Source organism: Chiloscyllium plagiosum, chromosome 17, assembly GCF_004010195.1.
Source record: "Chiloscyllium plagiosum isolate BGI_BamShark_2017 chromosome 17, ASM401019v2, whole genome shotgun sequence".
NCBI classification, from domain to species: Eukaryota; Metazoa; Chordata; class Chondrichthyes; order Orectolobiformes; family Hemiscylliidae; genus Chiloscyllium; species Chiloscyllium plagiosum.
Window position 1 is genome coordinate 62,448,810 of NC_057726.1, and position 12,882 is coordinate 62,461,691.

Genomic DNA, 12,882 nt, shown 5'->3' on the forward strand with positions numbered 1-12,882 from the left:
CCCAGAGCAGAAATGGCTATCATGAGGGGTCATAATTTTAAGGTTTATTGGAGGAAGATATAGGGGAGATGTCAAAGGTTGGTTCTTTACGCAGAGAGTGTGGGTGCGTGGAATGCACTGCCAGCTGTGGTGGTAGATTCAGAGACATTAGGGACATTTAATTAACTGCTGGACAAGCACACGGATGGCAGAAAACTGGGGTGTGTAGGTAAGGTTGATCTTAGATTAAGATAAATGCTCGGCACAACATTGTGGTCCAAAGGGCCTGTACTGTGCTATATTGTCCTATGTTCTATCTCCTTCCCAGCCTACACCCAGTGAGATCCTTCTCTCTTCATCAGGAAGAGATAGTGAATGGTGTACACTCGGGATCTCTATCAGGAAGTCCTCATGAGTTGTCAGCATTTATGGGGTTCTCTGGGAGTGTGTCTGTATTTCTAATGTAACAAGGAGTGACGATGGGACCCTCCAAAGAGCATCCCACTCAGACCCATTTCCCCCACCCTATTACTTACATTTACCCTGACTAATGCACCTAACCTATACATCCCTGAACACTATGGGGCAATTTAGCATGGCCAATTCACCTAATCTGCACATCTGTGGATTGTGGGAGGAAACCTATGCACCCACAAGAAACCCACAGCCACAGGGAAACTGTGTAAACTCCACACAGTCACCTGAGGCTGGAATCGAACATGGGTCCCTGGCGCTGTGAGGCAGCAGGGCTAACCATTGAACCACCGTGTCACCCATCTTCCTTTTGTACACACTGAATTTCCAGAAGTTTTCACACCATCATACTGTCAACTAGTGAGCATTGATAGTAAATTTGAATTCATCTACATTTGATAGGGTATAGTGAGCTTGTGTTGGTTTGAGTAAGTCTCTGAAGATAGTTGCAGCATATACTGTTAATAGCCAGGTCTTACCAAAGGCAAAGGGTTTTCTTGTTTCTATGGTGTTGTACATCAGTACATTACCTTGATATTGATGTACATAAAAAAAAATTCTGCAGATGGATGGAAAACAATTAGAGGGAATATTGATCTCTGGAAGTGGGACAGTATTTACAAGAGGTCTTGAGGAATGTGCCACTTTTAACAGGGAGACCCCAGAAATGTATTAGCTTTTAAAGGGAATCCCTGCAAGGTGTGTCACCTCTTAACAGAGGATTTGAGGAGTAGGCCAGTATTGATAGGGGTCTCTGGATGTGTGTCAGGAGTTAAAAAGGGCTGATGTCTCATTATTTGTAGAGGTCCCCACAATTCCTGGGGCAAAATCCTGATGCAACTCTAAAGAGTGAAATTTTTCTAGGGATCTCCTGTAAATACTGACACACTTGCGGGAGAACCCCTTTCAATGCTGTCACACTCTTGAGGATCTCCTGCAAATGCTAGCACACTCCCGCTCCTCTGGCACTGCCGGAAACCCTCTGTAAATTCTCTCACACACCCAAATCCCCTGGAAATGCTGATGCACTCCCAGGAATGTCGCACATCAGTTTTTATGAGGATGTCAGTGTTTACAGAGGAGCCCTCCCTCAGGGCATTGAGGGTCTACTTACAGCACATGGACTCAGTAGTTCACGAAGGCAGCTTGCCAAGAGACTGGCAATAAATTCTGGCCCAGTCGGTGACAATCATGTCACACAATTGAATTAAAAAAGTGATCACTCCTTATATACCTGGCCCGAGACAAACAGCAGAACAACATTCCATCATCAGTAGTGTTACTGACTATGGATCCTGAAACTACTAACTTCCAGCTACTGTCTTCATGATATAACTAATCGCAGCAAACTTCTGTTCCTGTATTTAGGCCTGTCTTTGCCCTCAACAGCACCAAACCAAATCAGCTGGTCATTACCTCATTGCTATTTTGGGATCTTGCTACACAAAAATTGGCTGCCACCTTTCCTATAATTGCAACAATGACGGCACTTCCTCAGATTAAAGAAAGAGACACCAAGAAATCCAATACTGAAGCAACTTCTTCACACAAAGAGTGGAAGTGGATACTTTGGGAGTGACTGACGCAAATCATATTAAAGGGAAGCTGGATTAAAGAGAAGGGAAGGGAATATTTATAATATGTTAATATTATTTGGAAACGTGAATAAGACACCAGTCAGCTGGGACCTGACAAACATGCTTGGGACATCCCTTCCCTGGACAAGGAGCGTTAGGGGGTGGGTGGATGCTCTCTCGGTTGCTTTTTTTCTCTTCTTACCCCCACACTACCATCTAACTGCGGAAATGCTTATTGTTCCCCAGGACCCATGTCGTGTGTGTGTGCAGGTGTAGGACACAGTGAAGAAGAACAACAGGTGTTTAAATCTTTATTTGTATGCCACCACCAGGAAGAAAGGAAACACCCGGGTGACAACCCAATGACAAGCGATGCCCTTCTCATCAAAAGGCAATGCCGCATGATCAAAAAAGTGAAGGGGAAGGCAGGGGTTAAATCAAAATAGAGTTGGAGGGGGAAATAAGACACTCCACTTCCTGTGGTGCCCACTTCTCCCTGTACAGCTTGAGTGAGTTGGTAGACACCGCATGCTCCTTCTCCAGAGACACCCGGGCTCAGACATAGCCGCAGCAAGAGGGGCAGGCAATTGGCCATAACGACCCCCTCCACAGCCCGCTGCCTGGACCTGTTTATGGCCAGTCCCAGGAACTGACCCACGTGGAGATCCTCTGACCTCCCCTCCACCCTCTGCACTGGGTGCCCAAAGTTCAGGAGCGTGGGACTGAAGTGCAGCCAAAAGCAGAGGAGAAGGTTCTCTACAAAACTGAAAAGGGAGTGCAAACACCCAGACCCCGTACATACATGGTCCACGGACTCCACAGCACCATAGAACAAAAAGTTGGGCTGGGAGTCTGTGAACCACTGCAATCTGCAGTTGTAGGGGGCTGCTGCGTGCAGCACCCTCCACCCCAGATCCCCGAGAGAGAAGGGAGGAGGACTCCCTCGTAGACAGCCCTTCTCTGGGGATCCCCACTACCCGGTAGCAAAGGGCACGCCAAGGTGTGTCCGGCGGTGTATGAGGGAAAAGATGGTGTGCAGCAGCAGTCTGTACAGGGCTCACTGTGATATGTCCCTGAAGGAACAAAACTAAAATTCCGGAGGCGGCTCAGGTTGTGGGGCACAGGCTCCCACAAGAAGTACGGGACCTTGGGGCCAATGTGAAATTCTGTCTGGACAGGGGTGAGCACAAACGGGATTCCACCGCATCCTCCAACTGGTGCACTATGTCGGGTCCGAGCCCCGCCGTTTTAAGGCGTCCAATGGCAGTGGCCACGAATCGGACATCTACTGCTGCTCTGCTGTCTCTCGGTTTCATTGCACACCTCTTGTTAATGCAGTATAGTGAGCAGTCAGGAACTGGCTGTTCACTCTGCTAATGAATGTCGTGTGGGATGTGATGCATTGACCGATTCTGCCAAAGCCTAAATCTTTGGGTGCAAACTCTTCCATCCAACACTAAAATGTGCATCTCTGTGTTTTGTGGCTTATTCAGACACTCTCACTATTTTGTGTGCAGTAGCCCCTTGTATCTGATCTCAGTTCATTTCTGCAGGTTGAAGTTCGTTAACTTTCACTGTCCATCATCCAAAAATGTGCAGGTTAGGCGATTTGGCCATGCTAAACCGCCCATAGTGATTTGGGATCTGTCAGTTAAGTGCATGAGTCAGGGCCAAATGTAGAGTAATGGGGGAATGGGTCCGGGTGGGATACTCTTTGGAGGGTTTGTGTGGACTTGTTGAGCTGAAGGGTCAGTTTCCACACTGTAGGGATTCTACGATTCTACAAAAATGCATGAAAAACAGATTGTAATTCATTAGTTCTCAGAAAATCCTAATTTTCTTTAATGTTCAAATTGACTTTCTGACCTTGAGTTAAATACAGCATAGAAACTAGGAGCAGGAGTAGGCCATTCAACCCATTGAGCCTCCTGTGCCATTCAAAATGATCATGGCTGTCTCTCTCTATTTCAGTCCCATATTCACATTGTCTCTCCATATACCTCGACACCTTTAAGATCTACCTCTTTCTTAAAAATATTCAGTGGCCTGGCCCCTCCAGTCTTCCGTGGTGCAGAATTCCACAGGTTCGCTATCCTCAGGGTGAAGGAAGTTTTCCTCACCTCAGTCTGAAATGGTCTAACCCATATCCTGAGACTCTGTCCCTGGCTCTGAACTTCCCATCCGGGAGAAACCACCTCCCTGCATCTAGTCCGTCCAGCCGATTAGAATTTATACACTTCAATCAGATCCGCCTCATCCTTCACAGGCCTGTCAAGCCAAATCTCTTAGAAGAAGTTATGTGATTTCAGCTAAATGGTCAGTATGTTACATGTGAAGATAATTGCTATAAGGTCATTGCTGACTTCAGTTTTACAACCACTACAGAGACACGGGGGGTGGGAGAGGAAGAATGTGTGTGTGTGCGCGAGAGAGTTAGAGGGAGAAAGGCCAAAAGCAGATCAATTTAGAAAGAAATTCATAACAACAGAAGTATTAATTATTAGCAATCTCCAAACAGCCCAGGCCAGGAAGAAGTCCCGAGTTGATCAGAAATCAGTGGACAAAAACAAACTACAGAAGCAGATGGCTGGAGACGTTTCAAGAAGGAGGACATTATAAAGATATGAGTTTAGGGAACCCATGTTAAGCAATATGTGAGCTGAGTTAGCAGTTTGTTTTAAGGATCTTGGGGGAGACATTAATTGAAGAAAATAGCATTGTATGAATTCACAGAAGAAATCTGCCAAAAGGCAAGTGATTAATAGGTATGCCAACTGTGAAAGAAGCTTTAGAATGGAGATGGGGCGACTCTTCATGGAGGTTTAAGTGTCTGTGAGATTATTGTTGGGGTAACAGGATTGAACCTTTCTTTCTGACCTTTGCAAAAAGATTCCTCAAACAGGTCCTCAAACATGGGAAAAACCCAAAAGAGAGGGGAGAGGTAATGAAGGAATTTGCAAACAGTTATGAGAATTTTGAAATCTACTCATTAGTTGACTAGGTGAACATATGCTAGTGAGAGCAAGGGTGGTGAGTAAATGGGTAAAATTTAGGAAGAGACAGCACAATTTTAGAGGATAGTCAGTTTAGAGGATTGGAGATGTATTGGAAGAGACAAGTCTAGAGATTACAAAAAAGAAATGAATGAGAGTTTCCATTATTGTTGAGTTGAAGAGAGTGTGAAATCGTGCAATACTACGGAAGTAGGAATAGACAGCAATAAAAATGCCTCAATGTGTGTTCAGAAGCTCATCTCTGGGGCAAGTGTGGCACAAAGGTTGCAAACAATCTGATTGAGCCTCAGGCATTTGCCAGGGAGAGGCTTGCAACATGCTGCTATGCAGAGGGACCTGGGTGATTTTGTGCATGATCTGCAGGTACAACAAGTATTTAGGAAGGCAAATGGAATTTTGTCCTTCATTGCTAAACGGATCGAGTTTAAAAGCAGGGACGTTATGTTGCGGCCGTATAGGGTGCTGCTGATACCACATCTGGAGTATTACGTGCAGTTTTGGTCTCCTTACTCGAGAAAGGATGTACTGGCACAGGAGGGGGTGCAGAGGAGGTTCACTGGATTGATTCCAGAGTTGAGGGGGTTGGCTTATGAGGAGAGACTGAGTAGCGTGAGATTATATTCATTGGAATTCAGAAGAATGAAGAGGATTGTTATGGAAACATATATAATTATGATGGGAATAGATAGGATAAAAGTAGAGAGGATGTTTCCACAAGGAAACTAGAACAAGATGGCATAGCCTCAAAATTAGACGGAGCAAACTGAACTGAGAAGGAATTTCTTCACCCAGAGGGTTGTAAATCTATGGAATTCCTTGTCCAGGGAAGTAGTTGATACTATTTCAGTAAATAAGAGAGAATTTTTTTAGAAACATAAAGGAATTCAGGATATGGTGAGAGTGCAGGTAAGTGGAGCTATTGTTAGTAAGTTTGCAGATGACACCAAAAATTGGAGGTGGAATGGACAATGAAGGAGGTTACCTCAGATTACAACAGGACCTTGACCAGATGGGCCAATGGACTGAAGAGTGGCAGATGGAGTTTAATTCAGATAAATGTGAGGTGTTGCATTTTGGAAAAGCAAATCAGAGCAGGTCCTGATTTAAAGGTAAGGTCCTGGGGAGTGTTGCTGAACAAAGAGACCTTGGAGTGCAGGTTCATAGTTCCTGGAAAGTGGAGTCACAGGTGGATAGGATAGTGAAGAAGGCATTTGGTATGCTTTCCTTTATTGATTAGACCAGTGAGTATCGGAGTTGGGATGTCATGTTGCGGCTGTACATGACATTGGTTAGGTCACTTTTGGAATATTGCGTGCAATTCTGGTCTCCTTCCTATCGGAAAGATGTTGTAAAACTTGAAAGGGTTCAGAAAATATTTACAAGGACATTGCCAGGGTTGGTGGGTTTGAGCTATAGGGAGAGGCTATATAGGCTGAGGCTGTTTTCCCTGGTGCATTAGAGGCTGAGGGGTGATCTTATACAGGTTTATAAAATTGTGAGGGGCATGTATAGGATAAATAGACAAGGTCTTTTCCCTGGGATGGCAGAGTCCAGAACTAAAGGAGAAAGTGAGGTCTGCAGATGCTGGAGATCAGAGCTGAAAATGTGTTGCTGGAAAAGCGCAGCAGGTCAGGCAGCATCCAGGGAACAGGAGAATCGACGTTTCGGGCATAAGCCCTTCTTTCGGGCTTATGCCCGAAATGTCGATTCTCCTGTTCCCTGGATGCTGCCTGACCTGCTGCGCTTTTCCAGCAACACATTTTCAGCTCCAGAACTAAAGGGCATAGGTTTCAGGTGAGGAGTGAAGATATAAAAGGGACCTAAGGGGCAACTTTTTCTCTCAGAGGGTGGTATGAGGATGGAATGAGCTGCCAGAGGACGTGGTGGAAGCTGGTACAATTACAGCATTTAAAAGCATCTGCATGGGTATATGAATAGGAAGCGTTAAGAGAGATAAGGGCCATGTGCTGGCAAATAGGACTAGATTAAGTTAGGATATCTGGTCGGCATGGACGCATTGGAACAAAGGGTCTGTTTCCATTCTGTACATCTCTATGACTCTATGACTGTAAGTAGAGCTGAGTCCACAAAAAGCTCAGCCATGATCTTATTGAATAGCGGAGGAGGCTTAGAGGGCCAGATGCCCTATGCTTGCTCCTTGTTCTTATGAGGTTCGTCACTAAGGATTGGAGTTGGTGGCAGAGTCCAGAAGCAATGGTATTGGTCTTCCCAATATTTAAGCGGAGAAGATTTCTGCTCATCCAAATCGACGATGGCAGGCTGAAAGCTGGCTGAGAATTTGTAGACAATGGAGGAGTAAGCAAGGGTAAAAGTGAGATGGAGCTGGGTGTTGTCAGTGTGCAGGGCCTAGTGCTAGGCTTCAAAATGGTGTCCGTCCCAGCACCTTCACCTACCAACGCAGGAATTGCAAAACCTGTGCCCATGCCCTCCCCCTCACCTTCGTCCATGGCCCCAAAGGAGCCTTCCACATGCATCAAAGTTTCACCTGCACTTCCACACATCATTTACTGCATCCATTGCTCCCAATGTACTCTCCTCTACATTGGGGAGACAGGACGCCTACACACAGAGTACTTCAGAGAATATCGCTGGGACACCCGCATCAACCAACCAACCCCACTGTCCCGTGACCAAACACTTTAACTCCCCCTCCACTCCAACAAGGACATGCAGGTCCTGGACCTCCTCCATCACTACTCCCCTACCATCCGATGCCTGGAGGAAGAATGCCTCATCTTCTGCCTCAGAACTCTCCAACCCAAGGCATCAATGTAGATTTCACCAATTTCCTCATTTCCCCTCCTCCCACCTTATCCCAGTTACAACCTTCCAGCTCAGCAACACCCTCTTAACCTGTCCCATCTGTCCATCTTCCTTCCCACCTATTTGCACTACCCTCCTCTCTGACCTATCACCATTACCCCCACCTCCATCCACCTATTGCGCTCTCAACTATCTTCCTCCAGCCCCATCCCTTCCCATTTATCTCTCCAACCCCAAGGCTCCCAGCCTCATTCCTGATGAAGGGCTTTTGCCCGAAACGTCGATTTTGCTGCACCTCTGATGTTGCCTGACCTGCTGTGCTTTTCCAGCACCACACTCTTGATTCAAAATGGTGTTACCTAAAGACAGTATGTAGATGAAAATGTGGATGGATGGCTTGGGGGAACAAATAGTAATGGTGTAGGAATGGGAAGAGACGTGTTTGCAATCGATGCTTTATAGAATCAGAGTCTTACAGTGCAGAAAGAGGCCATGTAGTCCATCATGTTTGTACCGAATACCAAAGAGCGTCTCACCCAGACCCAGACTCCTACCCAATCTCTGTAAGCCTGCATTTCTCATGGCTAATACTTCTAGCCTGCACATCTTTGGGCTCTACAGACAAGTTAGCATGGCCAATCCACCAAACTTGCACATCTTTGGACTGTGGGAGGAGACTGAAGAACCTTGAGGAAAACCACATTGATGCAGGGAGAGCGTGCAAACTCCAAACAGTCACCCAATGGTGAATCAACCCCAGGTGCCTGGTGGTGTGAGGCAGTAGTGCTAACCACTGAGCCACCATGCCCAATTGGATCAGACTGGAAGAGTAGTGCCATCCTGTTGCATGACAGTGGGAAGGTGTTGGAGGAGAGTAGTGTGGTCAGCCATATCGAAGGCTGCAGACAGGTCAAGAAGGACTTGTGCCATAGTCACACATTGGCGTTTTGGCCAGATATTTCAGGTATGAACAGAAAGTTGACTGGAGGGTTTTCAACATGGAATTCCAGGAAATACAAGGGAAGTTAACAACATGAAGAGAACTGGAAGAGGAAATGGGACACTAGATTACAAAGAGAGTAGAACAAGCTGTTTGAAATGGGTGGTTGCAGCATATTTGAGAGGGCAGAGGGACAACGTTGTTCATGCCAGGTAACCTTTGTTGTTGGGACAGAAAACTGGTTGATCATTAAGTTAGTGAATATAGGGTCAAGAGAGGTGGTGTTGAGTCTCACTCATAGAATCTCTAACAGAGTATGTTATCTGATTGCAAACTGAACAGGTTACAATTCAAGGAAAGAAACTATGTTAGATCACAGTCAATGCAGAAACTGAATACACGAACCTTTGATTGAGGACCCAACAGTAGCGAAAAGATTGGCGCTACAAAGATAAGTTATAGATACATGGAGTTTCCAGTATCCCTATCAGTCAATTAGACGCATTCAGTTCACTCCGCATTATGAACATAGCAAAAAGATTTTCTCTCCTGGCTAGAACAGGTTTACCAGGATTAGCGGTGAGAGGGAAACTCGCTATTTAATTTCATGGTTCAGATAGAGTTCAGTGAGACAACAGCAGTTCATTAAAACACAGAGCAGTTCCACACACAGACTGTCTTAGACTGAGCACAAGTTCAACTCAGTCAAAATAGCCTAAAAAATCAGACACGGGCAGAGATCCAGGTGGATGAAAGTTGAATATAGCTGTCTGCTTCTGTCTACTCTCTGGTGGATACTCCCTGGCACTCGGTCAAAGTTGCAGAGAAGCAGAGCTACCGACCACCTTGGCAAGAGACCAATGACAGAAAAGCTGTAGTGCACAATCTGTACATAATGGTTAATAAGTCTCAGCAACAATGATACAAAGAAAGGCAGGCACAGAGTGACTGAGTTCAGATGTGCACATTCTTTTGCAGGCAGGATGCTCCTGACTAACTGATCTTGAAAGGAGATTGAGCAGATTTTGTTGCCACCAGAATGATGGAAAACTGCAGCATTTAGGCTTGACGTCAGATTCCCAGTTTTATTGTCAGAACTGCAGCAACAAGACACATCGACATTTACTTGTGATGCTGGATGGGGCGGTCACATCTGTCACCCCCCCCCCCCGCACTTCAGTAACTCAACAATAGCAGACAGTAACTTATACAGCAAAGAATCTGCATAGCGCTCAGGGAAGCTTTGTCTGGGGCTCCCGGATTCAACTTTAAATCGACAATGCTTTATTCAGCTGAGGCAGTAGAGAAATATTGCAATGCAGGAAGGCAAGAATGGAGCAAGGAGATGGAAAAGGAGGTAAGAACTGAGAGTTTCGGTAGAACAGGACGGAAGGAAAGGAAAAACTAAAAGGAATGGGGAAAGCTCAAATGAGTAAAAGCAACAAAGGGAATGAGTTGAAAAGGAAATTTGAGAGTATAAAAGGAGAAAGTAGGGAGAAAGGGAACAGGGAGATATAAAAAGAGATCAGAGTGCAATAGAAAACATTGTTAATAGAAAAAAAAATTTAGATAGCCCAAAAGCAGAACAGAGGAAAAGAAAATGTGAAAGAAACTCAGATTTTTTTTAAACTTATGTTTATATAACACTTTTCACAGCCTCGTGTCTTCATAAACCTGCTTTACAACCAATGAACTTTTGATGTGTAGTCACTGCTGTGATATGAAAGGACGCAGACAATCTATACATGGAAAGGTTCACACCAAAGAGCAGGAGAGCGAGAGAAAGGGAACAGGGATATATAAAATAAAGATCAGAGTACCAAAGAGTAATGTGATAGTGGTGATCACTTCATCTTTTCAACATATCATTTCGGTTGCATGACACTGTGACCTTTTTCTATAAATTCTATTTCTTATTATCCTACTCCACAGCTACCTGATGCAGCAGCAGCACTCTGAAAGCTAGTACTTCCAAATAAACCTGTTGAACTACAACCTAGTGTTGTGCGATTTTTAACTTTCTCACATCTTGACTGAGGGCTAAATGTTGATGGTGATTCTAAGGGAGACTCCCTCGATTTTCTTCAAAACAGAGACCTGTTGCATCCATTTGAGAAAGTCACCAAAGCGAAGCCCTACTGAATGAATGGTACACTTCTGGAGATACTGCCTTTTAAGTGAGATGATAGACAGAGGGTCCTTTGGATCTATCTTTCATAAAGATCCAATACCAATCCTTTAAAATAGTAAAGGGGTTCAGACCAATATTTATCCCTCAATTGAGATTATTTGAAAGATGAAATAAAAAATTATCAGATTATCAGGTCATTACCCTTAGTGGGGCCTTGCAATGTGCTGCATTTCTAATAGTACAACACTTCAAAACAACTTCATTCATTGTAAAGTGCTTTGGCAGATCTCAGGTTCCTTAATGGCACTATATAAACTCAGGAGTTTCTCAAGGGCCATGAAGGATGGGCAACCCAGTGATGAATACAAGCCAGGAAATGATTTTTAAAATTCTTTAAATGATGAAATACCATAGCCAAGGATGAACGAATCACATTGAAGAGAAACACCAGCAACAAAGTATGAATCACACTAACTGGTGTTTGGAAAAGCAAACATGCATGCGCAGACACACACACACACAAGAAACAGTCAGATATTTGTGCGCAGGCATGCACATTTCATGACGACTCAGACATATCGACATATCATCTCCCTCACCTCTCCAGAGCATCCCTCTTTCCTCATGTAACTTCTGATACAGGTCCATATTTTACTCTTTGACAGCATTGCGCCCCCGGTGGCCACCTCAAAGTTCTCATAGCTGCCATACATCTTCACCACGCTCTTCATGATCCGAACGGCCTGGAAGAAAGATGAGGGAATGGAGTTTTGGTTACTTCACAGCATCTTCTGCAGATTCTTCCACAGTTAGTAGCGTCCCGTCTAGTCTTACACAGGTTTCTAATGATCTGATGGAGCACTCCTTACTTCTTACTCGACTCTTCCAAGGATCGAGGTCTAACAAGGAGTCAGTAAACTGGTAAATAGTTTTCCTTGGTTACCTACAACTCAGTGAATATGCACAAGGGAAGCTGCAATGCTGCGCACTGCCAACTAACAGATATCAGTGTCATGCAGAGGCAGGTGAAATCAATTTGAGTTGGAGGGCAGGGGAGAAACCTTAATGGCATCCTCAAGCTCAGAGGATAAGAAAATCAGCCAAGATTTCCACTGCTTGATTTCTGCCCGGCACCACTGTTGGACAGAATGAACATGTGCAATGGTGTCAAGATCAGTTCATCCAGAATCCCAGTCTAATATTCAGGGGATGTGGGTTCAAATCCCGCTCTGACGCATGAGATTTGAATGATAGCACTGAATTCAATAAATCTGGGAAAAGTTGGCTCAAAGTTGGCCCAAATTGCTGCCGATCATCATAAATCTAATGTCTTGTTGGATAGGAAATCTGTCAACCATGCCTGGTCTGGCCTACATGTGACTTCAGACTGACAGCAATGTGGTTGACTCCTAACTGCCCAGTCAGGGATAGGAACAAAGGGAGACAATAAATGCTGGGCCTAGCCAGTAATATACAATTCCTGTGAACAAATTAAGAATTTTTTAAAAATGCAATGGTGGGATGCCATACTGTTCAGGCTGACAGGACAGCTTTTGGACCATTCGTCAAGCCGAGGCCCATTCCCCCAGTTGGCGGCACGGTGGCACAGTGGTGTGGGCGACACGGTGGCACAGTGGTTAGCACTGCTGCCTCACAGTGCCAGAGACCCGGGTTCAATTCCCGCCTCAGACGACTGACTGTGTGGAGTTTGCACGTTCTCCCAGTGCCTGCGTGGGTTTCCTCTGGGTGCTCCGGTTTCCTCCCACAGTCCAAAGATGTGCAGGTCAGGTGAATTGGCCATGCTAAATTGCCCGTAGTGTTAGGTAAGGGGTAAATGTAGGGGCATGGGTGGGTTGCGCTTTGGCGGGTCGGTGTGGACTTGTTGGGCCGAAGGGCCTGTTTCCACACTGTAATGTAATCTAATCTAATCTAATAATTCTCAAATACACAGGAAACAAAAGGGACAAACATTCTGGAGAAATT

General features: G+C 45.1%; 1 protein-coding gene across 3 annotated transcripts in view; it reads right to left on the minus strand.

The window, feature by feature from the left end:
• LOC122558570 (uncharacterized protein KIAA0895-like) overlaps window positions 1-12,882 on the minus strand; it is a 39,807-nt gene that overhangs the window by 11,529 nt on the left and 15,396 nt on the right. For all 3 annotated transcript variants that reach the window (XM_043707318.1, XM_043707317.1, XM_043707316.1), the window contains exon 3: window positions 11,499-11,642. In XM_043707318.1, the coding sequence (XP_043563253.1) occupies window positions 11,499-11,642 (144 nt within the window). The remainder of the gene's footprint in view (window positions 1-11,498; window positions 11,643-12,882) is intronic.